Source organism: Rana temporaria, chromosome 4, assembly GCF_905171775.1.
Source record: "Rana temporaria chromosome 4, aRanTem1.1, whole genome shotgun sequence".
Lineage (NCBI taxonomy): Eukaryota > Metazoa > Chordata > Amphibia > Anura > Ranidae > Rana > Rana temporaria.
Window position 1 is genome coordinate 230,213,168 of NC_053492.1, and position 24,186 is coordinate 230,237,353.

General features: G+C 40.8%; 1 protein-coding gene across 5 annotated transcripts in view; it reads right to left on the minus strand.

Annotated features, from left to right (window-relative positions):
• Window positions 1-24,186, minus strand: part of COL12A1 (collagen type XII alpha 1 chain) — a 245,105-nt gene that overhangs the window by 104,378 nt on the left and 116,541 nt on the right. For all 5 annotated transcript variants that reach the window (XM_040349963.1, XM_040349962.1, XM_040349966.1 and 2 more), the window contains 10 exons: window positions 21,593-21,742; window positions 21,030-21,149; window positions 20,756-20,920; window positions 11,067-11,216; window positions 8,702-8,841; window positions 7,967-8,096; window positions 4,094-4,239; window positions 3,486-3,615; window positions 1,348-1,487; window positions 950-1,079 (listed from right to left, as the gene is read on the minus strand). In XM_040349963.1, the coding sequence (XP_040205897.1) occupies window positions 950-1,079; window positions 1,348-1,487; window positions 3,486-3,615; window positions 4,094-4,239; window positions 7,967-8,096; window positions 8,702-8,841; window positions 11,067-11,216; window positions 20,756-20,920; window positions 21,030-21,149; window positions 21,593-21,742 (1,401 nt within the window). The remainder of the gene's footprint in view (window positions 1-949; window positions 1,080-1,347; window positions 1,488-3,485; window positions 3,616-4,093; window positions 4,240-7,966; window positions 8,097-8,701; window positions 8,842-11,066; window positions 11,217-20,755; window positions 20,921-21,029; window positions 21,150-21,592; window positions 21,743-24,186) is intronic.

Sequence of the window (24,186 nt, forward strand, 5' to 3'; positions counted from 1 at the left end):
TTTTATATCAATTTCATTATTGATCACCTAGATTTGCAGACTAAAGGGGCTATTTCAAATATTATAATTACGTTTTTGCAACTGTATAATAATCAGAATAAAATGCAAATCATACCATGTGTAGTAATGGAATAAGTACATAAATTAAGCATGCAAAAACTTACAGCAATATGCTTAAATGAGGATAAATATACCAACAACCATGGAGATTAAACAAAGCAAATCAATGGTATACAATGAAAATTTCAAAAACATCTATAGAATATAAATACTAGTAATAACCCCTTTTTTTGTTGCTTTTTGTAAAAACAATTCTTCCATTTAATTGTGCATATACAGTATATATTATTTTTTTCATCCTTTTTAACACTAACTGAAATAATGCATATGGTAGGATATAGTGAGCATTCTATTCAGATTAATATATAGCTGGTGTTTATTAAAGAAGAACATCTTCCCTTACTATCTCTTAATTCTATAAATGTCCATTTTAGTATATCCTCTGTGATATTTATTTAATCAGATGTACAGTATAAGGTCCTGCCATAAGCATTTTCAGACATATCCACTTAGTACAGTCTAATTTTTATGTAATTGCAATAATGTGCAGCAACCAATAAAATACATAATTTTTTTAAGCCAAATGATTGAAAGATGAATTCTAGTTGGCAATCATGGTTTTGTTTTTTCCCTATTAAATTAGGGCTAAAAATGTTGTTTTTTTACCATATAACATTACTGAGATTACTGCATTATTGCTAGGTAATACCAAATGATGGATAATTACGTGGTTCAACTTTCAGAAATTAGACCTCTTTACAAACTGCCTCACTTGATACAGTCAACACTTGATACAGATACATTAGTCAAAAGGTCATATTAATTGAAGTAGGACCAGTCTAGATTGAACTTAAGTGGCTCTTTGGAAGTACAAGTGATCGATACCCACCTGTAGTGCCTTGTGTATGTCGAGGCTGGGATTTTCCAACATCCAACACTGCGGTGACACTGACATCATACATAGTTTGTGAGAAAAGGTCAGTTAAAGGTGTAGTTGTCCTTTTGCCATCAACTTCAACCTAAAATCATGAAAATTCATGAGAGAATATAGGATACTGAAGAATCATGCCACATAACATGCATTTAGCATATTACATAAAACATTTATCAATCTTTATGTCTCCTTTTCACTACTTTGTCTCTCTCTCTGTCGGTCTCTGAACTCTATAAAGTTCATAACTAGTTCATGTTTTAGGGAGCTATATTTAAAAGTAAGTAATTAATGATAATTAGAATAAATCATGGTCATCAAATAATGACTATACTGAACATATGGTTTATTCTTACCTCTTTGTATTCCTCTTCTTCTTCTGTTTTGTACCTCACTATGTATTTTAGGACCTTTCCAGGAGCAGGATCCCAAAATACATTCATAGAACTGTGTGTAATATCTCTGAGCCTTATATTTCCAACTCCTTGAACTGGCACTGAAAAAAGGAAATGTAGAGTTATAGAAGCCTGGGTATACTGTCGTAGTTTGGTGACATGCCCAAGATTTAACATAGCCAAAAGTAAGGTTAGTTTATTTGCTTAGATGTAAGTTTTTTTTTACAGGTAGGAAAAGGTACTTCCAAATATTCTGTTATTCATAAACAAAATATTTGATATACAGTACATTACTGTATCTCACAGTGGTATTATCACAATGTGATATTCCAGTGTACTTTGAAGTATAGCTTCAGTTTATAGGAGGCTTTTGCTGCTGGGTCCTCATTTGGTATATCTAATCACACAATTTTCTCTAGAAGCCATTGTGACCAAAAAAGAAAGAAAGGGGAAACCAAAGTGCTGTGTTTATCAGAGAGCTGCCAGAGCTGAGATTCACCAATTTCTTTTAATATTTCCATTAACTTCCTGTTGTGTCTCTGGGGCCAGGGAATGAGGGAACACTCCTTGATAGGGACACAGAAAGCAATATAAATCTTACAGGGGTTCAACTTTCAACTCTTCCCAAAATTCAATTGGAAAAAAAGGTTTGTCTATAGCTACAGCATACTTATAACTGTATTTCAAAAATATGTTACAAAAGATAATAACAGAAATAGAAAACTGATCAGTAATAAAATAGAAGACATGCTCCAAGACTGATGAAATGTAGCATATCTTCTGTTCTGTTGCATGATTTTGAGACACATTAGAAGAAACAAAGGTCTTCTAACTATCATCAGGCCCTGAATAACTTTTTGTCCAGCCTGACAAAAGCTTCACTTTGTTAAGATTATCTTTTATCCTTTTTTAGACAAGAAAACTGGTGATTTTTTTTTTATATCTGCAAGTATGCATTGTTATTTCCCCTTTGATTTAGTTCAGATGAATTATCTTATAATCTAATACTTGTGATTATAATACATACATTTAATGTCTAAACAAGATATACGGAAGTATGAACTGTCTTGGTGTGTAACGCTAGAACATCAAGGTCAATTAGAAAAAAAGTTATGAATGTGCATATTTCAGATTGTTAGACATTAAGGCCCGGATTCACGTAGAATGGCGTATCTTTGTGCGGGCGTAACGTATCCTATTTACGTTACGCCTCCGCAACTTTTACAGGCAAGTGCCGTATTCTCAAACGAAAGTTGCGGCGGTGTAGCGTAAATAGGCCGGCTTAAGCCCGCCTAATTCAAATGTGGTAGATGTGGGCGTGTGTTATTTAAATTTTATGTGACCCCACGTAAATGACGCTTTTTATGAACGGCGCAAAGCCGCCGTCCGTGAAAATACCCCAGTGCGCATCCTCCAAATTAACCCGCAAGAAGCCAATGCTTTTGACGTGAACGTAAATGACGCCCAGCTCTATTCGCGAACGACTTACAGGCCCCTAGCGGCCAGCGTAAATATGCAGTTAAGATACGACGGCGTAAGAGACTTACGCCGGTCGGATATAATACAAATCTATGCGTAACTGATTATAAGAATCAGGCGCATAGATACGACGGCTCGGACTCAGAGTTACGACGGCGTATCTGGAGATACGCCGTCGTAACTCGTTTGAGAATCCGGGCCTAAGATTGCAGAGATAAGCACATCAACAATCTAAGCTATGAATATACGATATGACTAGAGACTGTGTGGTTCATTTACTGAAACTGGAGAGTGCAAAATATGGTGTAGCTCTGTATAGAAACCAGCTTCAGTTTTTTTTCACACAGCTTAACTGAAAAAGCTGAAGTTAGAAGCTGATTGGCTACCATGCACAGCTGCACCAGATTTTGCACTCTTCAGTTTTAGCAATTCAACCCCTGTAAGTTTTAATTTAGTTATTTTTCAAAATGATTGCATATTTTCTATAATGATTGTATACTGTAGGTATAGTTATGTATTCAAAAGATCAGTGTACAGCTCACATTGGAAAATTGAGCATCAAAAATATAATTTAAAGTACCGCTACTATGGTATCTTAGTCTTTACACTTCAACACTTACATGTAACTTCCTGAGCTGTGAGTGGGTCACTAGTAAGTTCATCAAAAAGTGCATAAACAGTCAGCGTATACTCCGTATTGGGGAATAATTCCTCCAATCGCACATCAGTAACAGATGGGCCAACACGCATCTGCAAAACACAAGAAAAAATATATAAATATATATATACAAACCAGCCAAGACTGGCTAGACTGTAGATTTGACAAACCACAATAAAAAGTGACAAATACCACAAGCTAAAAATTGGAAGTGCTTATAACTTGGAATACACATGCACTCTGTCTTTTCCATAGCATGCAGACTTTTGTTTTTCATAATTAAATATACCCATCATCCTTCACATATGGAAATCTAGTATTGCTAGATCAGAAAAGGAATTTTGACATGATCATCCAAACGTATGAGAAAAGAACAGGACACTGATTTTTTTTTATATATATATTTTCAGCCAGGCAGTGAATTATTGCCCTAAATTTGCATGTCATCACTGGCAGAAAAGGTGGTGCAGATGAAAATAATTCAAGGAAGAAAATTCTCTTAATCATATTATCAGATGTCCTGATTTCTGATATTTTATTAAAGTTGGCTGGCAAACCAGCATTCCTCACCTCTTTTTCTGTAGAAGGAACAGTTGCATTGACAGGCTCATATAACAAAAGATATCCAGTAGCTCCACTGGCAGCTTCCCATCTTGCTCTCATTGTTGTGGTTCCAATGTCATAAATGTTAAGGTTTCTAACAGAAGGGATGGGCACTGTTGAGGTAAGGATATTTGTGTTATTTATATGTAATCTGCTGCTGGATCCCTTTTCTTAAAATAAATCTAACTAAAGGCTAAAATGTGCTAAATTGCTTATACCTTGTTGTGTCTGTAAGTATCTATCTACCGTAGGTCTTCAAATCAATATGTATGTCCCTGTAAAGCCCCTACCTTAGTATATACATAGGATATCAGATTTTCTCCAAGTCTAAATTAAAGTCTATTTAAAGTCAAAACTTTCAGATTTGCATAGAGAGGTGAGTGGTGAGAGCACCTGTCAGATTTTATTACTATGTCTTTCCCTGTTGGGGAGATACATTCTCTTAATTGTTTCAGGTAACCGATGTCACTTGGATGGAAAGTGAGGTAGAAATCACAATTTTGAGTTGACACCAGAACAGCAATAGAGGGGAATTCTTTAAATAGGGACATTTGTTCCAGTGGCAACTGTCTAAGTGGGCATCTTCCTCACTTTGGAGAGAATTTCTCTCACAACAGGAAGTCATGGGAAATCTCCACAATGGGGCACAGATTGAACAAAAACCAACAAGAGCTTTCATCATGCCATACTTCATTCTCCAAAATAGAAAGAAATGTTTTGATTTTAGTTACAGTTTACCCTGCCCCCCCCCCACCTCATGTCTTTCAAATGTCAAAATCAAGAGACTTTTTTTCTTCTGTTCGTCTGAATGTTAAAAGAGGATAAGGCTTCGTACTGGTAATAGCTTTATCTTGACTTGGTCAAAATTCAAGGCCCTATGAGGCCTGAGATCCAAGGGATCCAGTAAATCAAGTGATCAAGTAAAATGACCAAACTTGTTTCAGTTGTGTCTCTGCTTCTTATAATTGTTATGATATTCACAAATATTCTATTGGTTATGAAAATTAAGTGACATTTCAGATAAAAAGCCACCTTAAAATCTGCTGTATATACAGCATATACATTTGGAAAAAAGATGATATGCAAAATTGCATTAGTTAATTTATTATAAGCAAAAAGGAAAGACTAACCGAAAAAGAAAAATCATTTGGAGGACCAAAGCTTGAAATTCTTACTAAACCACTAATTATTCCAGATCTTTCCTGTCTGTGCCAGAACTACCAATCAACTGTCTATACTTGGCTGCAACCTTGAAAAAACATTCTGGATTTTGTATAGCTTGGTCCAGAACCACCATGTGATCATATACTGTATATATCCAATGGCAGCTGGATGCTAAATAGCTTTTTAATTATGTTGTATTTCAAACCCATATTTTGTTTAAGATGTATGTGCCTCTGCATAAGCTGCAAATGAATCTCCATTTCAGGTATGCCTCTTTGCCCTTTTGAAAACATTAACTTTCTAAATTGTTATGCTTCAAAGGCAATGAAGAGAGTGGGCTGGTGCTGTACATAGTAATGATTCATACACAGGCCAACAATGACCTCATAATATTTGTCTGTTTCTTTTTCCCCTACATTCATCATTAAATATTATGACATGTTGTCTTTGTCAGGTCAATGACATGGGTCAGTGCTAGGCATTCAATATGGCTTTAATTAACACAAAACATATGCTTTAACTATTTCTTGTTGAATAGATTTTCATGCTTTAAATATGATTAAATGAATACCACATGTGGCAATGTGAATAAAGCCAGTGATCTAAGATATTTAGAATCTGGAAATATTCTTATTCAGCAAATGACAAAGGGAAAAGTTAACAGTTTTTATGTGGGTCATAAAAATAATTCTGAATGTGAGACTGCTGGAATTCGTCAGTGGTGTTGATTGAAAGTTATGCTGCCGTCAACTTTACAAATGTTGTCTATTTTAAGAAAATGTTCATTAAACATGTTATTTATTATAAAGAAAAACAGTTGTAATAGCTTATCAGAAGACAATGAGAAACAAATTATTCTTAACGTGCATTTTTAGGCGACGTTATAAAACCAAATGTAAGCACAATTACACAAAAATTGTGTTCTGGTAAGTTTGCATAGTTTGTGAATATCAAAAAAAAATGTGTAAAACATATTGATTATGATGCAATTTGGGATGTTGTATCACGTTCCTAAAATGTAATAATAACAAGAACATTGTATATAGTAGAACTCCTTAAAGTAAACCTGTGGCCTAAGATAAGTCATGTGCTGCCGTCACTGATCTCCTACTTCCTGTCATACTTGTCCGGTTTCAGTGACTATAAATATTGACACAAAAGGGTCAACATGAAAGACAGGCAACTAACATATTCAAAAGGAGAGGCCAGCAATGGCAGCCGCCATGTTCTCTTATGACAGGTATCCTTAGGCCGCGTACACACGGTCGGTCCAAACCGATGAAAACGGCCTGAAGTCCAGTTTCATCGGTCCAAACCGACCGTGTGTACGGCCCATCGGTCTGTTGTCCTTCGTACAAAAATTAGAGAACTTGCTTTAAAATCGAACTGATGGACGGCTGACCATCAGTCCAAACCGATGGTTAGTACACAAAAGCATCGGTTCAAAACCAGCGCATGCTCAGAATCAAATCGACGCATGCTTGGAAGCATTGAATTTTTTTTTTCAGCACGCCGTGTGTTTTACGTCATCGCCTTCTGACCCGATCGGTTTTTGAACTGATGGTGTGTACGCACATCAGACCATCGGTCAGCTTCAGCGGTGAACCGATGAAAACGGTCCGTCGGACCATTCTCATCAGATGGACCGGTCATGTGTACGCGGCCTTAAGTGTTTCCATGGAAGGATTATTATGGAATTGGAGAGATAATTTCCCTATCCACCAAGAGGAAGAATTCATATTTAGAACATATTCAGTTCCACTAACTTTGTGACTTTTGATTCCTGTAAATGTAGAGTAGATGGAAAGAGATCGCTAAACATGAACAATCTGTGTCATGCTATTCCCCATGACTTCTTCAAGGGGTGGCATTTGTGTTAAAGGAAAGAGCCTTCAGGAGTTCACTGAAGGCAAATTCCATGTTCACTTTGAAAGTAAAGTTGTAATCAGCAAACCAACTTTCCCCAGATCTCAGTGAACGTGGTGAAGCTTCGCTTTGCAAAAAAAACAAATATGTGCAAGGAAAAAAAAAGGAAAATTTCCTATCAAATACTTCTAATTTTCTTTTGCTGATAGATTCAATGGCAGCATACGTACCCTCCCAGTGTCATGAGCAGGCTAATTATGAAACACATGGGAGTGGAGTCCTATGGGGTAGGAACAAGGGTGGAGTCTACCCAAACATATGCTACCATGGAGTCAGTCAGGAAACAATATTTTTACTTGCATATGATTGAATGATGGAGGTCAGCAGAGCTTTGCTTCATTCTATAAGCTCTGGATAGAATTCCTTTGTAATTTTTAACTGCATTTGCAAAATGAACAGTCTGTTTGCCAATCCCTTAGTGACAGTTAAGAGACAAGACTAGCTGTACCAGAGAAAGGAAAGAGGAAAGGCGATTACAGATCACAGAGGAAAATTACTGATATAAACCTGAATTTCATTTAAAAATACACACGCAAACACAGAAAATGTGGACAAATTAGGAAATCCATCAGAGATAGAAGAAAGTTGGGAAAAAGGGAAGTAATTATAATGATTAAAACTGGAAATGTATAATGCATTTATAACTGCAAATGTATATACTACTTTTAAATAATATTAGAAGGGTCTTCTTTTTACTATATGTGTATTTTAAAATAGTATTATGTCAACAAGGAAAAAACAACAACATACATGTGGTTTCTTGGCCAACCAGTGGCTCGCTGCTCTCCCCTTCTACCACTGAATACACTTTGACAACATATTCTGTTTCAGGCTTTAGGTCAACCAGCACTGTTGTTCTGTCATTTCTGTTAACAATAACCTGTAAAAGAGAACAAACTTAAAAAAAAGGGAAAGACTAAAATGGAAAATTATGAAAGTATTCTGATAGCTTGTTGACATTCTTATTCTTATGATGTAAAGGCAAGACCAGCATACAACACACTGGTGGGATATTTGTTTTTTTAACAGGTAAGGGATATTTGATATTTGATGAAAAAATAGTGAGTGCATTTGGTTGGGTTTAACAAAGTAGGTGGCGTCAGATAAACTATAATTTAATGGATTATGAATAAGCCCACAGGGTCTATTTAGCAAAACATTGAAAACAGTAATGGTATGCAGGCTGCCAAACAACAATTTATCCACCCAATCAAAGCTATTAAAAAGTTTGTTTCTGATTGGTTGCCAGTTGCCACTGCACAACATTACCCTTTATGCAATGTTACTAGGTGCTGCATGTCCACACAGGTCAACAATTTCAAGCAGTAGCAAACCGATTATAGGTTTCCCAATGCAGGCAGAAATTAAAAAGTATACACAGGTGAAGCATACATGAGAAATGACATACCGGTACATGGATCTTGTTTATTAGAAATTACATTTATAATCATATTCAAGCCAGTAGTGTGTTTATTTTAAACTCACCTCTTGAGGTCTGCCTCCAGATACTGGATAATACTCTACTCTGAATCTGTCCACACTATGAGATGGGGGAGCCCATGACACCCTAAAGGAGCGAGGAGTGGGTTCTGATGTTCTTAGGTCAGAAGGGGCTTCCAGGTCATCTGTGTTAAAATTCAACAGGAAAATTATTCTAAAGATGTATCTTTACTATCAAAACAAAACAGAAACATGATGCATATTTTTAGGTTACTGAAAACAGAAACATTTCATAAAAAAAGACTTCAGTGTACATGCGGCAAGTAAAGTCTGTTCTACAGAGTATTTCCTGGGAACAAGGAGTGCCATGAACACAGACTGCCTCAGGGTCAGGATAGGTAATGCAAGTAAGTGAGAGAAATTGTACAAAGGAGAAAGTTATGTCTGGCGGGAAGAAAGTTGGGTGTGTGAAATAGAGCAATTATCTGTTCTAAGTGTGTACTTTAAATGCTTTTCAAGTGCTGTATGACAGAAGAAAGGTAGTTTGACCATATCAGTTTGGAAATATCACTTCTTATTTATTTATTCATTCCTAAACAGGCTGACTTGATTCAGTCATGGTTCTGTATCCCCCTATTTGAGTAAAGTATTCCCAGCATTTTCTTCAGTGAACTTCCCTACAGTCTATCTAACTACTCTACAAATGTCAACTTGTTTTCCAAAAAAAGAAAAACAGTCTATGCAGGGAAAGGAAGCCTGTAGATAAGAACAAACTCTGCAGATTTGGCTAAAGTCTGATTATGCCCTTGTTATAGGTGTAGGGTCTTTATTTACCGACTGGAGCCTGACTGAAGAATTCCCACAGGTGGCATCATCCCATTCTGTCTTGTTGCTAGGAAATTGCTAAGGTGCTCCCAGAAATGACTGCTTCCCCTATGATCACAGGAGTAAGCTCTCAAGCCCCTGCACATGTGTGTTCCACTATCTCCTCTGTTACAGCAACCCTGAGACAGGGAAGAGAGAGCACATGATAGGGGGTTTGAATGAACTGGGAGTGTATGACAAATGTAAAAAAAACAGCAAGGCAGGATAGGATGATGCCATCTCTGGGATTTATTCGGCCAGGCTTTGGACCCTTTTAAGCTGAAGTGCAGCGGGATCACAGGAGTGCAGTTTGTTCGCTGTTGGCTGACATCACAAAGCCTGTCCAGGCCTGGGCAAAATCGTGACAATGGATCCGCCCACATGCCTGGACCGACACCCAACTCAGCCTCTCAGCAAGCTGCTGAGAGCCTAAGCTGGCGGCTCCCGCCCCTCCACAGCCCAGAACTCCAGTGAGCGAGGTTGGGGGCAGAGCAGAGAACCAGTGACTGACAGTCACACTCTGCTCACTGAGCTGTGAGTACTGAGTGATCAGCGGTGTTGGATCGCTTGGTTCTCAGTATTAGAAATGCCGAGGGACAGATGCAGCATCAGACCAATGGTGCATACACCAAGGTAAGTATGATTCTTAAAAAAAAAAAACATACATCTCTTTTAAGCTTTGAAAAATAGGCCACTTCCTTTAATTCCCATCTGTAAATTATTACAGGATATTTTATCACTACGGCTATAAACACTGATAATCAGGATAGAAATGGAAAACTCTGGCTTTTGGTGAGCAAACATAGAGCCAGCAAGCCATTTCATGTTAGAGGCAGATCTAGGTGTGCTGAAAATATTGATGGAGCATAATCAAAGGTAAGGTTTTTTAAAAAGACATGGTATATTGTGACATTTGCACGTCCTTTATAGATATCTAGTAGGTGATGTCTCTCCACTCAAGGCCATTCTTCACTAAGCCCAACATACTTTGCAATCCTCAACCCCCCCAGCACACTTGTCCCCTTTTGATAAGAAAACAAGATAACGCATTAACAATGCACCATATTCATTCAATGCATCATAATGCATCAGATATAAAATGCATGTATGTATTAAAAGCAGCTAGTACAAGGGAGGGAGAATACTTGGAGCCAATCAGGTGTGCTACTTTCAATCTGACAAGGAACATGTTGACAGGAGGAGAGAGCAAACAGATGATCTTATTAGTCTGTTGCTCCTGCACTGACCAATCAGACTGAAGACAGGGTGTTGACCCAATTATGTTGGATAACTGCATTACAGAAAAGTCAGGTCACCAGGCTATTTGGCAGGGCTGTACAAAGCTTAGGACTGGATGGACAGAAAAACAAATCCTTCAGAAGGTAAATGAGATACCATATAATCAATTCAGCAGTGTATTAAGCTATGTGTCTGGTGTTTGCATTTAAATCAATTTTGAATAGAAGAATAAAGTGTTACATTTTCTCCCACTGCAGTTGATTCTATTACCTCTAATATCGCAGTTTAATAAAAAGATACAACTCACCTCCACCACCCTTGACACTGTTACACAAATTATTTGTTAGAGGATCAACAATATTGGTGAGCAGATTGAAGTCTTGGACATTGAACACATAAACATCATCTGGATCGGTAGCAATTTCCTTCAGTTCATTTTCATCTGCATTTTTTATACCTAAAAGCACAACAAAATCATCTATTTAGAACAGCTTTAAATTACTTAATAAAACAATGCATTATACATAATAAATCATGTATACAGTATAGGGAATGGGGTAAATAATGGAAATATCACAAAGGAAATGACTTCTCTAGAAGTCAATCTATTTATGTTAGCATGTCCTGTATACAGGTAGAGAATCCATTGTATATAGACATGTGCGGTTCATTTTGTTCCGAATTAAAATTTCTAAAAATGTATCGTTATTCTGATATATCCGAATACCCGAATTACAGTATGAACATGAGCTTACCGAATGCTCCAAATAACAAAACTAAATTTGTCAGATTTTCTGAATTTCAAACTGATATTTTAATCGAATTTTACATTGAATTTCATTGAATTTGAACTGTAAACTTTTTTCTCAAATCAAAGACTCTGTGTGTTTTATGAGTACCATTTCGGAAAAATGCTGTTTTTGTTAAGCCAAAGGTGATTTATAGAGTCATGGGCCCGGATTCAGGTAGAGCGGCGTACATTTGTGCGGGCGTAGCGCATCTTATATGTGCTACGCCGACATAACATAGAGAGGCAAGAACAGTATTCACAAAGCACTTGCTCCCTACGTTGCGCCGGCGTAGCGTAAATTGGTCGGCGTAAGCCCGCCTAATTCAAAGTAGGAAGGAAGTGGGCGTGATACATTTAAATAAAGTGTGACCCCATGCAAATGAATGGCCGAACGAACGGCGCATGTGCACGCATGCTCACAATCATGTAGAATTTACTCCCTAAGATACGACGGCTCAATGCCTACGACGTGAACGTAACCTACGCCCAGCCCCATTCACGTACGACTTACGTAAACAACGTAAAATACGACGGCTGTTCCCTGGTCCATACCCTAATATGACTTACACCTGCTTTATGTGGAATAACTTTACGCCGGACGTACGCCTTACGTAAACGGCGTAGATTACAGCGACGGGCGCAAGTAAGTTCGTGAATCGTATCTCAGTCATTTGCATATTCGATGTGTAAATCAATGGAAGCGCCCCTTGTGGCCAGCGTAAATATGCGCCCAGGCTCAGACGCATGGGTGTAGGAACCCTTACAAATATGGGGGGGACAGCATTTTTACCGACCCCCCCCCCCCCAGGCGCGCACACTCCATACATTATATCTGTGCTCCATTAACCTTAAATGGTTATGATGCTTAAAGTGATCGTTTAACTTCTTTATCTTTTACAGAGAAAGATAGCATAGATGGCGTTATTCTGCATTGCGTTGTAGAATGTACTATTGCTGGGATTTGTTGTTCCTCTGTAACTGCTGGTATTCTCCATTATGCTGTATAATGATTATACTACGCAATGCAGATTACCACTGACCAGTTATAGAGGAACTACAAATCCCAGCAATAATACATTATACAGCGCAATGGAGAATACCACCAGCTATAGAGGAACAACAAATCCCAGCAATGATACATTATATAAAACACAATGCATAATACCAGCAGTTACAGAGGACTACAAATCCCAGCAATAATACATTATACAGGCTGTTTACAGGGATTTGGTGTTTTTTTTTTAAACAGGAAACTTTAAAACAGGTCCCCCTTACCCGTTTCTGAAGCCTTGGAAGTTGCGGTGGCTCTGCGGGCGTGTGTCCGGCCTGTGTGGTGAGCGCGGCGTGGACTCGTCCTTCAGATGCCACCCGCAGCGGCAGCCCACACACACTGCTGCCCCCCAGGACAAACCACCCCCCCCCTCCATTAGTACAGACCCCCCCTCAGGACAAACCTCCCACATCAATTAGTACAGACCCCCCATAAACCACCCCCCATTAGTAGAGACCCCCCATCCATTAGTACAGACCCCCGAACAAACCACCCCCTCCATTTTTACAGACCCCTCACCACAAGTCATTCCCCACAATTAGTACAGAACCCCCCCACGATCCCCCACAATTAGTACAGAGCCCCCCCCAAGCCGCCCCCCACAAGCCACCCCCCCACAATTAGTACAGAGCGCCCCCACAATTAGTACAGAGACCCCCCACAAGCCACTCCCCCCACAATAAGTACAGAGCCCCCCCACAATTAGTACAGAGCCCCCCCACAAGCCACTCCCCCCCACAATTAGTACAGAGCCCCCCCACAATTAGTTCAGAGCCCCCCCACAAGCCACTCCCCCCCACAATTAGTACAGAGCCCCCCACAAGCCACTCCCCCCCACAATTAGTACAGAGACCCCCCACAAGCCACTCCCCCCACAATTAGTACAGAGACCCCCACAATTAGTACAGAGACCCCCCACAAGCCACTCCCCCCACAATTAGTACAGAGCCCCCCACAATTAGTACAGAGCCCCCCCACAATTAGTACAGAGACCCCCCACAAGCCACTCCCCCCACAATTAGTACAGAGCCCCCCCACAAGCCACTCCCCCCCACAATTAGTACAGCGCCCCCCCACAATTAGTACAGCGCCCCCCACAAGCCACTCCCCCCCCACAATTAGTACAGAGCCCCCCCACAAGCCACTCCCCCCCACAATTAGTACAGAGCCCCCCCACAATTAGTACAGAGCCCCCCCAAGCCACTCCCCCCCACAATTAGTACAGAGCCCCCCCACAATTAGTACAGAGACCCCCACAAGCCACTCCCCCCACAATAACTACAGAGCCCCCCCACAATTAGTACAGAGCCCCCCCACAAGCCACTCCCCCCCACAATTAGTACAGAGCCCCCCACAAGCCACTCCCCCCACAATTAGTACAGAGCCCCCCACATGCCACTCCCCCCCCACATGCCACTCCCCCCCAATTAGTACAGAGCCCCCCCCACAATTAGTACAGAGCCCCCCCACAAGCCACTCCCCCCCACAATTAGTACAGAGCCCCCCCACAAGCCTCTCCCCCCAAAATTAGTACAGAGACCCCCCACAAGCCACTCCCCCCCACAATTAGTACAGAGCCCCCCCACAATTAGTACAGAGCCCCCCCACAATTAGTACAGAGCTCCCCCACAAGCCACTCCCCCCACAATTAGTACAGAGCCCCCCCACAATTAGTACAGAGACCCCCCACAAGCCACTCCCCCCACAATTAGTACAGAGACCCCCCACAAGCCACTCCCCCCACAATTAGTACAGAGCCCCCACAAGCCACTCCCCCCCCCACAATTAGTACAGAGCCCCCCCCACAATTAGTACAGAGCCCCCCCACAAGCCACTCCCCCCACAATTAGTACAGAGCCCCCCCACAATTAGTACAGAGACCCCCCACAAGCTACTCCCCCACAATTAGTACAGAGCCCCCCACAATTAGTACAGAGCCCCCCACAATTAGTACAGAGCCCCCCCACAAGCCACTCCCCCCACAATTAGTACAGAGCCCCCCCACAATTAGTACAGAGCCCCCCCGCAATTAGTACAGAGACCCCCCACAAGCCACTCCCCCCACAATTAGTACAGAGACCCCCCACAAGCCACTCCCCCCACAATTAGTACAGAGCCCCCCACAATTAGTACAGAGACCCCCCACAAGCCACTCCCCCCACAATTAGTACAGAGCCCCCCACAATTAGTACAGAGCCCCCCACAATTAGTACAGAGACCCCCCACAAGCCACTCCCCCCACAATTAGTACAGAGCCCCCCCACAATTAGTACAGAGCCCCCCCACAAGCCACTCCCCCCACAATTAGTACAGAGCCCCCCCACAATTAGTACAGAGCCCCCCCACAAGCCACTCCCCCCTCCACAATTAGTACAGAGCCCCCCCACAAGCCACTCCCCCCCACAATTAGTACAGAGACCCCCACAAGCCACTCCCCCCACAATAACTACAGAGCCCCCCACAATTAGTACAGAGCCCCCCCACAAGCCACTCCCCCCCCACAATTAGTACAGAGCCCCCCCCCCACAATTAGTACAGAGCCCCCCACAAGCCACTCCCCCCCCACAATTAGTACAGAGCCCCCCCACAAGCCACTCCCCCCACAATTAGTACAGATACCCCCACAAGCCACTCCCCCCACAATAACTACAGAGCCCCCCCACAATTAGTACAGAGCCCCCCCACAAGCCACTCCCCCCCCACAATTAGTACAGAGCCCCCCCCCCCACAATTAGTACAGAGCCCCCCACAAGCCACTCCCCCCCACAATTAGTACAGAGCCCCCCCACATGCCACTCCCCCCCCCCACAATTAGTACAGAGCCCCCCCCCACAATTAGTACAGAGCCCCCCCCACAAGCCACTCCCCCCACAAGTCACTCCCCCCCACAATTAGTACAGAGCCCCCTCACAAGCCTCTCCCCCCCACAATTAGTACAGAGACCCCCCACAAGCCACTCCCCCCACAATTAGTACAGAGCCCCCCCACAATTAGTACAGAGACCCCCCACAATTAGTACAGAGACCCCCCACAATTAGTACAGAGCCCCCCCCCACAAGCCACTCCCCCCCACAATTAGTACAGAGCCCCCCCACAATTAGTACAGAGCCCCCCACAAGCCACTCCCCCCCACAATTAGTACAGAGCCCCCCCACAATTAGTACAGAGCCCCCCCCACAAGCCACTCCCCCCCACAATTAGTACAGAGCCCCCCCACAAGCCTCTCTCCCCCACAATTAGTACAGAGACCCCCCACAAGCCACTCCCCCCACAATTAGTACAGAGACCCCCCACAATTAGTACAGAGACCCCCCACAAGCCACTCCCCCCACAATTAGTACAGAGCCCCCCCACAATTAGTACAGAGACCCCCCCACAAGCCACTCCCCCCACAATTAGTACAGAGCCCCCCACAAGCCACTCCCCCCCACAATTAGTACAAAGCCCCCCCACAATTAGTACAGAGCCCCCCACAAGCCACTCCCCCCCCCACAATTAGTACAGAGCCCCCCCACAAGCCACTCCCCCCACAATTAGTACAGAGCCCCCCCACAAGCCACTCCCCCCCACAATTAGTACAGAGCCCCCCACAATTAGTACAGAGCCCCCCCACGAGCCACCCCCCCCCCACAATTAGTACAGAGCCCCCCCACAAGCCTCTCCCCCCACAATTAGTACAGAGACCCCCCACAAGCCACTCCCCCCACAATTAGTACAGAGCCCTCCCCACAATTAGTACAGAGCCCCCCCACAAGCCACTCCCCCCACAATTAGTACAGAGCCCTCCCACAATTAGTACAGAGCCCCCTCACAAGCCACTCCCCCCCCACAATTAGTACAGAGCCCCCCCACAATTAGTACAGAGCCCCCCCACAATTAGTACAGAGCCCCCCCCCAAACCCCACCCGGGCGGCAGCTGGAGAGGACAGTATGCAGCTGCGCCGCCGGGGTGGAGAAGATGAAGATCGTTCGTGGATGGAACAGGAGGGAGGACTAGGAAACACCGCGGCGGTGGCCGCAGACAAGGAGAGGAGGATGGAGAGGAGGAGGGAGAGGCGCACTCTGGCGCTTGAGCGCCACCTCTGTGGCACCTGGGTGAACTGCACCCCACACGGCGATATGTCATCAGTGCTCCAACTTGGGAGCCTCCAAGTCCTCCTAACCTGGGGGGGATTTTACAATACCTGTCCCCCCCGCATTATTTCCTGGGGGGGATGCGTCCCCCCCGTCCCCCCCGGTTCCTACGCCCATGCTCAGACGGCGTAGGAAACTTACGTCGGTCGGATGAAGCCACAATTCAGGCGTATCTAGCTTTAAGAAACAGGCGCATAGATACGACGGCGCATCAGTGCACTTACGCGGTGTATATAAAGATAGATTTAAGAATCCGGGCCATTGTAATCATTTGATGAATATTTTTCTTTTGTTTGTTTAAATCGAAAAAATATAACATTTTTGTTTCAACCGATTCAAAATTTATCATTTTGAATCAAAAAAATCTGTAAATTCTTAAAGAATTCTAAAAGATTTTGAATACGAATTGAACGAACCATACAAATTTAACTAAACTAAATAACTAGATCAATGAATCTAAACGAAACAAAACTAAACAATTTTTCATCATGCATAAAAAATCCCTCCTGGTCATTAGTTCTATTGCCTTTCTCTGCATTTTTTGAAGATTAAGTGCATTTGCAATTTGACACCAATCTGTATACTAATGATATGGTCTTACTATTATTTCATACAAAACAATATTTAAATTACCCTCTTTTTGCTAATGCCTGACACACATACTACTAGTTTTTACAACGTTAGTACAGAGATCTCGCGACCCTCCCCCACCCCCCCCAGAGCCAGAACACTCCCATGAGCGCTCTCAGCCATTGGCCAGTCGGCTGCAGGTTTTCCAGCATGCTCCTCTGAAGAAGCTGGCAGAACGAGTGCAATATACATGGGCCGGATGTCGGCCAGTTTTTATTGAACTGGCCGATGTCTCCCAACATTTGACCCGTGTGTACAGGGCTTAAGGCTTATACAGGGAAGTATCTTACTAGCTTTATATGTTCCAGAGTGACACTTCATATTGGCATTGTGACTAAAGATAAGGATACTCAGATATTTCTTTAAATCAGCCAATCTATTCTGTAGCCCCATATCCATGTACACCTTTTCAACATAAACCTTTATATTTATCCTAATGTTTAACAGACATTTGATTAAGAATTCATGTTTTGCTTAGAAGATATATTGCTAGAACCAGCTGAAAAATTTACAGAGATATAGATATCAAAACTTCTTGATTGATTTAGTAGATAGCAAACCTATGGAAATATATTTAGGGTTAACTTTTAAAAATCACAAATAACAATTTTTGTTTAAAGAAGGACTGGAAGTCTGGCCAAGGAACAACATTTTGACCCCTGGCCACCCACTACCCATTAGTCATTTGAATACGCAAATGACTTCTTCATGTTTTTGAGCCACTAGCTACATACTGGTGTATCTGAAAGTGAAACAAATACACCTAAAACATGTTATCCACCCACATTTTCCTTTAGCGCTTCCTTAGTACTGCACTGTTTACCTTTTGTGTTGAATGCAGCTAGCCAGTCCAATGAAATAGCTTATTTTATTTACTCTGAAACATCTATTCTATTAATTTAGCTTGGCTCTGATTTGTGTGTAATTAAATATCATCTGCTGGGCAGAAGGCTGGCAGTATACCTAGATACCCCAGGCAATGAGCCAGCTGTATGATGATGATCTGAGGCTAGAGGAAATCTGGCCATCCAAAACATCTTGCAATAAAAAATGTTTCCAGTGGACTCATGCTTTGCCAGTAATACAACTATGTAGCAAAAATCATAATATACTCTGGTTTCTTTCATACTGTATCCTCTTTGCTATATTACAGATAACAGTTTGTTCTTAAGCAATAGATTATACATACTTTTATGAAAGACACCTGGTAATAAACCATGGAGAAGTAGAACTAGCAAACAGACGTTTTTTTATTATCCAGAATCTCTACCTAGTAATAAATAATCACTCTTGCGCAAAAAAGCATGAATGTACTGTTTTTTATAACATTCCCATGAGCATCCTATAAGCTATCAGGTACAGCACTTGGTAACTTGGATACATGGCAGTTGTTTGTGAATTCATTATTGATCAATGTCTGCAGAGATTAAAGTGGCTGTAAAGCTTTGTTTTTTTTTTTAAATAAAAATAACAAAAATGCCTATACTTACCTGAGCTTTTGCACAGAGTGGCCCCAACACTCTTCTTTTGGGGCCCCTCGCCTATGCTCTAAGCCCCTCCTCTTCATAGGGTGCCCCCAGGGAAAGCAGCTTTCCCTAGGTGGCACCCGTATGTGCTCACTCCCGTATGTGCTGCGTCTATTGACACAGACAGCAGAACTTGGCCCCACCCCTGCTCCCATGTTACCGGATTCGTTTGACAGCAGTGAGAGCCAATCGTTCCCTCTACTATCATTCTGTCCAATGAGGAGAGAGACAGTGGCAGGAGCAGTTGTGCTCATGCACATCATTGAATCGGATGGGCTCTGGAAGAGAAAAGGGGGGGGTCTGGGGGGCAGCTGCAGCCCAGAAGGTTTTTCATCTTAATGCATAGAACCTTAAGGCTTTAGAACCGCTTTAAGCAGAACATTTTATAGCAGTATTAAAAAAAAAACAGAGTCTTCTCTAAACAGCTGCAAATGTCTGCTAACCTAAGCCAATTTACTCCTAAAACAGAAGCAAATCATTTCCATGGTACTAATAAAAGAACACCTCTAAACATTATATTGACAATAACAAATCAGCAAGGATCAGCGCAGTTTTGTTAAACTGTAATCATAAATTTTGATGAAAGTAATAATTTACAACTGTTTTTAAAGCTAAGTTAGAGGAAAGGAAAATGGATAAGTAAACCGGTTTAAATGGGTTGTGACAAGTTTCAATACACAATTATAAATTCAGATTTTTTTTCAGACTGCGAATGTCATTAAATACAGGAAATTAATTATTTTTTCCTCTTGTTTACTATCCTTAATCCTTATACACAACAGAATAGAACAGGTTGATGCAGTGAACTCTAAGAGAAGTAGCTACAGCCGGGGTTTCAAACTGGTGGCCCTCTAGCTGTTGCGAAACTACAAGTCCCATGAGGCATTGCAAGGCTGTTACAAGCATGACTCCCACAGGGAGAGGCATGCTGGGACTTGTAGTTTTGCAACAGCTGGAGAGCCATCAGTTTGAGACCCCTGAGCTACAGAATAGACATGGTGCATGTAACCTTATTTTTTCTCTAGCATAAATACTACTGTCTTTCAAAACATATTAGTCCATGAGCAAAAATGTCATTCTATAGTCTTTTACCGTATTTGCCGGAGTATAAGGCGACCAGGCGTATAAGACGACCCCCTAATTTTATGTTTTTTCGATTTTTTTGCCTGTACTCACCGTATAAGACGACCCCCATTCCGATGCTTCATATTTCTTTCTTCTGGAGCCATAATCTTCTTCATTCTTGCTGGAGATGGAGCCAATCACGATGAGCGATGTATTCTATTAATGAATACAAAGCCTGCTTGGATTGGCAGAGGCTGTAACATCATCAGCCCACGCCTCTCTGACTCTCAAAGCCAATCCGAGCAGCCTACTGTATGTAAGCACTCGGATTGGCAGAGGCTGTTACCCCAAACCGAGCAGGCTCTGTATTCATTTGAATACATCGCTCACCGGGATTGGCTTAGTGGTATATACTGTATGTAGCCACAGCTACATACAGTATTACCGCACATCCAGCAGGCATCCGAGCAGCTGACCCGGTGTATAAGACGGCCCCTGCTTTCTGGCCATTTATTTTAATTGTAAAAGGTAGTCTTATACGCCAGCAAATACAGTAATTCTCTTTATAGCAAACGAGTTGCCTGTTACAGGATCAATAGAATGGGAATACTAATTGGCCGGTATACAAAGCATTGTATAAGGTATAAAAGTCCTAACCCTTGACAATCGGCTTTCCTTTAAAACTTTTTATGCAGCCACTTAAATATATGACAGATATTTGTAGTTTATCATAAAAGAAAACATAAATGGTAACTACATGTGCTCAGATCTGATATGATCTGAGTTTTTCTGTTGCTTACCTATAGCATACAGTTCTATTCCTTGGTCTCGTATCCTTTTTGATGGTGTAATGATTTCATCTTGTGATTTTCCATCAGTGATAAGCACCCCAATTTTGCGAGATTTAGGTCTCATGCCAACCCCAGCCTTAAAATTATTTTGTAAGATGAAATTCAAAGCCAAGCCTAATGAAACACAATAAATATAATGAAACATAAGCTCATGCAGGACATAATGCAAATAAAGTTACTAATTAAAGATGCTGTTGCTAAATTAAGCAATAATATAATTTACCTGTAAGAGTATTGCCCCCCTTGTAAGGCAAATTGGCAACAGCATCCATTAAAGACTTCTTAGTGGGGTGAGAATTTAGCTGCCATTCAGTTCTGGGATCTCCACTGTACTGGGAAAGTGCTAACATGGAAACAGAAGTAGAATTAGATGTAATTCCAAGTATGAAAAAGGAAAAAACATGCCTATGTAACTGTTTTAACATTGTGATTCCTCTGTTTTCCTTCTTTTGAGAAATCAATAAACTTATATTTAAAAAAAAAAGAAAAGAAAAAAAAATACATTGAACTTAAATATTTAGAACATGAAATATAATGGTCCGATAAATTTTTAAATGATTTTAAAAAAACAATCAGGTTGAGTTACTAAAGAGGCAGAAAATATTCATCTTGCAATAAAACCCACTGTTCACTTGATACTGACTTGATATTTCAGGTGAACTTAGTTTCACTTTATTAAACAAGCTAGGTGAACGTTTTTATTGCTTTAGTAATTCAACACCAATAATGGTACTATATACATTTTTTTATAGTATAAACATTATTATATTGATTTGCATCACTCACCAATCTGTACTCGCTCAGGGCCAATCTCAAAGACTTCAACCAATCGTGAGATGAAAGATCTTACTGTCCTGAAGTTTGGACGGCCAATACTCCAAGAACCATCTACCAGCAAAACTATGTCTGCAGCAGCATTAGTTTTGCATTCCAAACCTGTTACATTGATTACAGAAAAAGGTTAGTCAAGTATAAAAGCACAAATATAGTTTACCAGCCAACAGACAAAACTAAAATTACATAAAAAAAGAAACATTTAAAAGAATGTTGATGGCAAAAGGAAAGATACAGTGGAACAAGAAGAAGACAAGGACATCCACCAGATGGACAACCCAACCACAATCACATTAAACATAAAAATAATGTCACAAAACAATATGTAAGGTAACTGCATTCTCCATCTTGAACACATTGATCCTTTGGCAAATTGTGCAGCGCGTGGGGAAAGCAATTTCACTTAGATAACTGATGCCACAATGATAACTTGAGACACAGAGTAATTTCATGTACGCCTTTAACATTGGGTCCAAAGAGAGTATAAAAGGTATAAAAAAGCAAGTTCTCTTCCGCTTAAAAATAACCTAAACTTTAGCAACAGAACAGAAATAAGTTACAAAGGTTACACAGATATACATAACAATAACTGTATAATTTTGCAGGCACATATACACAGCACAATGCAAAGTGTAAACATAACAGGCTTCACCAGTAGTTTTGTAGACTTAAATTGCAAAGATAAAGTAGCAGGAATGTTACAATGTTAAGGAGATACACTATAATGTTAACAAACTTGGTTGTTGATATCACTTGAGCCAACAAAATCCACATGCTGTACATTCTGTTCAGAGCATTTTCTGACTGCGTTTCCTGAAGTACAGGTCTTCTAAACATGCAAGGTGAGCCCAAATCAATAAATAATTTGATGCTTTACTGCTCCTATTATGACCTAACTACAGAAAAACAGTAGTTCAAAAAAATCATGGGTTTCAAAACATGTAATAAATTAAATATATTGAAAAATTACATGACTGCACCCAATGTATTGCTTCAGAAATGCATTCAACAGTATTTAGATCTTTATCATACATTTGACACTACAGGAACCTGTGCTGAAAGAAATATGTAGGGTGCCATTCCCTATTTTAACAGGGAAATGCTAACACCTCTATCAATTTTTTATTTTCACTGTCTCTGTCCTACTGGGGAGATTGCCATTGACTTCCTGCCCTTGAGATGTTACAGGAATCGAAAGGAAATCTCTGTAAAGTGATGGTAAGTCTTTGCCAATTTTCACTGTAATATTTGATTTCCCCTCATCTCTTGCTCTGGTGACAACTCTAAAATGTACTTCACCAAGTTCTCTTATGTTCTGACAATGTTCACTGTGATAACCAGATAGGTGTATCTCCCTTATTGCAATAATTTGGCAATGAACACTTGACAGAGGGTCTAACCCTTCCTCACTCTATCCAAAAAAATATATATATGTTTTTGCCTTAACATGCACATTAATGTTTTAGGGTTCGGGTTAAAGTGTATGTAAAGGTAAAGAAAAATCTAAAATGACACTAAACTTTGATGTAAAAAAATCTATTCAATCAATCAGGACTGGAGAACCGTGTCTATTCTGGAAATTGTCCAAATATATATTTTCAAATATATCTAATCAAGTATGTATTCTTAACTCAAAAAGAACCAAGTCCCAATCTCCAAATTCCTTTTACTTTGTTGCTGTGATCTGAGTTCATGTTAGATCACAGGAAGTTTGAGTGTAGTCACCCTATTTTTCTTGCTCCTAAGATGGACTAGGGACTATGGACTATGGAATTTGTAGTGTACAAATAGCAGCGCACATGACTAACGTGCACAATTAATTCCAAACAAACAGAAGTGAGGGGGGAAAGCAGACATTCTGGAGCTCACATAGAATGTTACTAGGAGGCAGAAAAACACAGTAAGAAATGATTTCATGTGAAAATAAATTATAGGGCCATTAAGCTGTGGATGCATGTAGATTGTTAATAAAAATAAGGATATTGTTAAGTGTCATTTTATGTGTTGATTCTAAAGGTTATAATAACGGTTAGGGTTACACATGAAAATGTTGTCTTTTGCATCACAAATCCCAAGGTTAAAATTAAAATATACTTTATGCAGACTATTACAGCTACTTAAAGCTACAGAAGACCACCTTGTGTACCTTTAATACACAAATGTGCTAAAAAATGTGGACCCCAAATGTAACATGGACCTCACCTTCTGCTGAGCTGGTTCTATAGTTAAAATTATTTTTACCATATCAAATAACATGGACATCTCTACGATAACCTTTTGCCAACTGTTCCAACAGCTTCTGCTGCTTATAGCAAATTGCAATACTGAGATTTACCCTAGGGTAATACAGCTTCCCACCAAATAGTTTGCTTTTCTTATATTATTAAGGTTCATGTATGCTGGGCTTAAAAAAAATGCCAGTTCTTCTGGCAGAAAAAAACGCTCATACAGACTGTTTTTGTTCAGGGGTTTAGGAACATCCAGGAGCATTTAGCCTTTTTTTCTGCCAAAAAACTTCTCTTAAAAACACAATCCAGAAGAGTTTT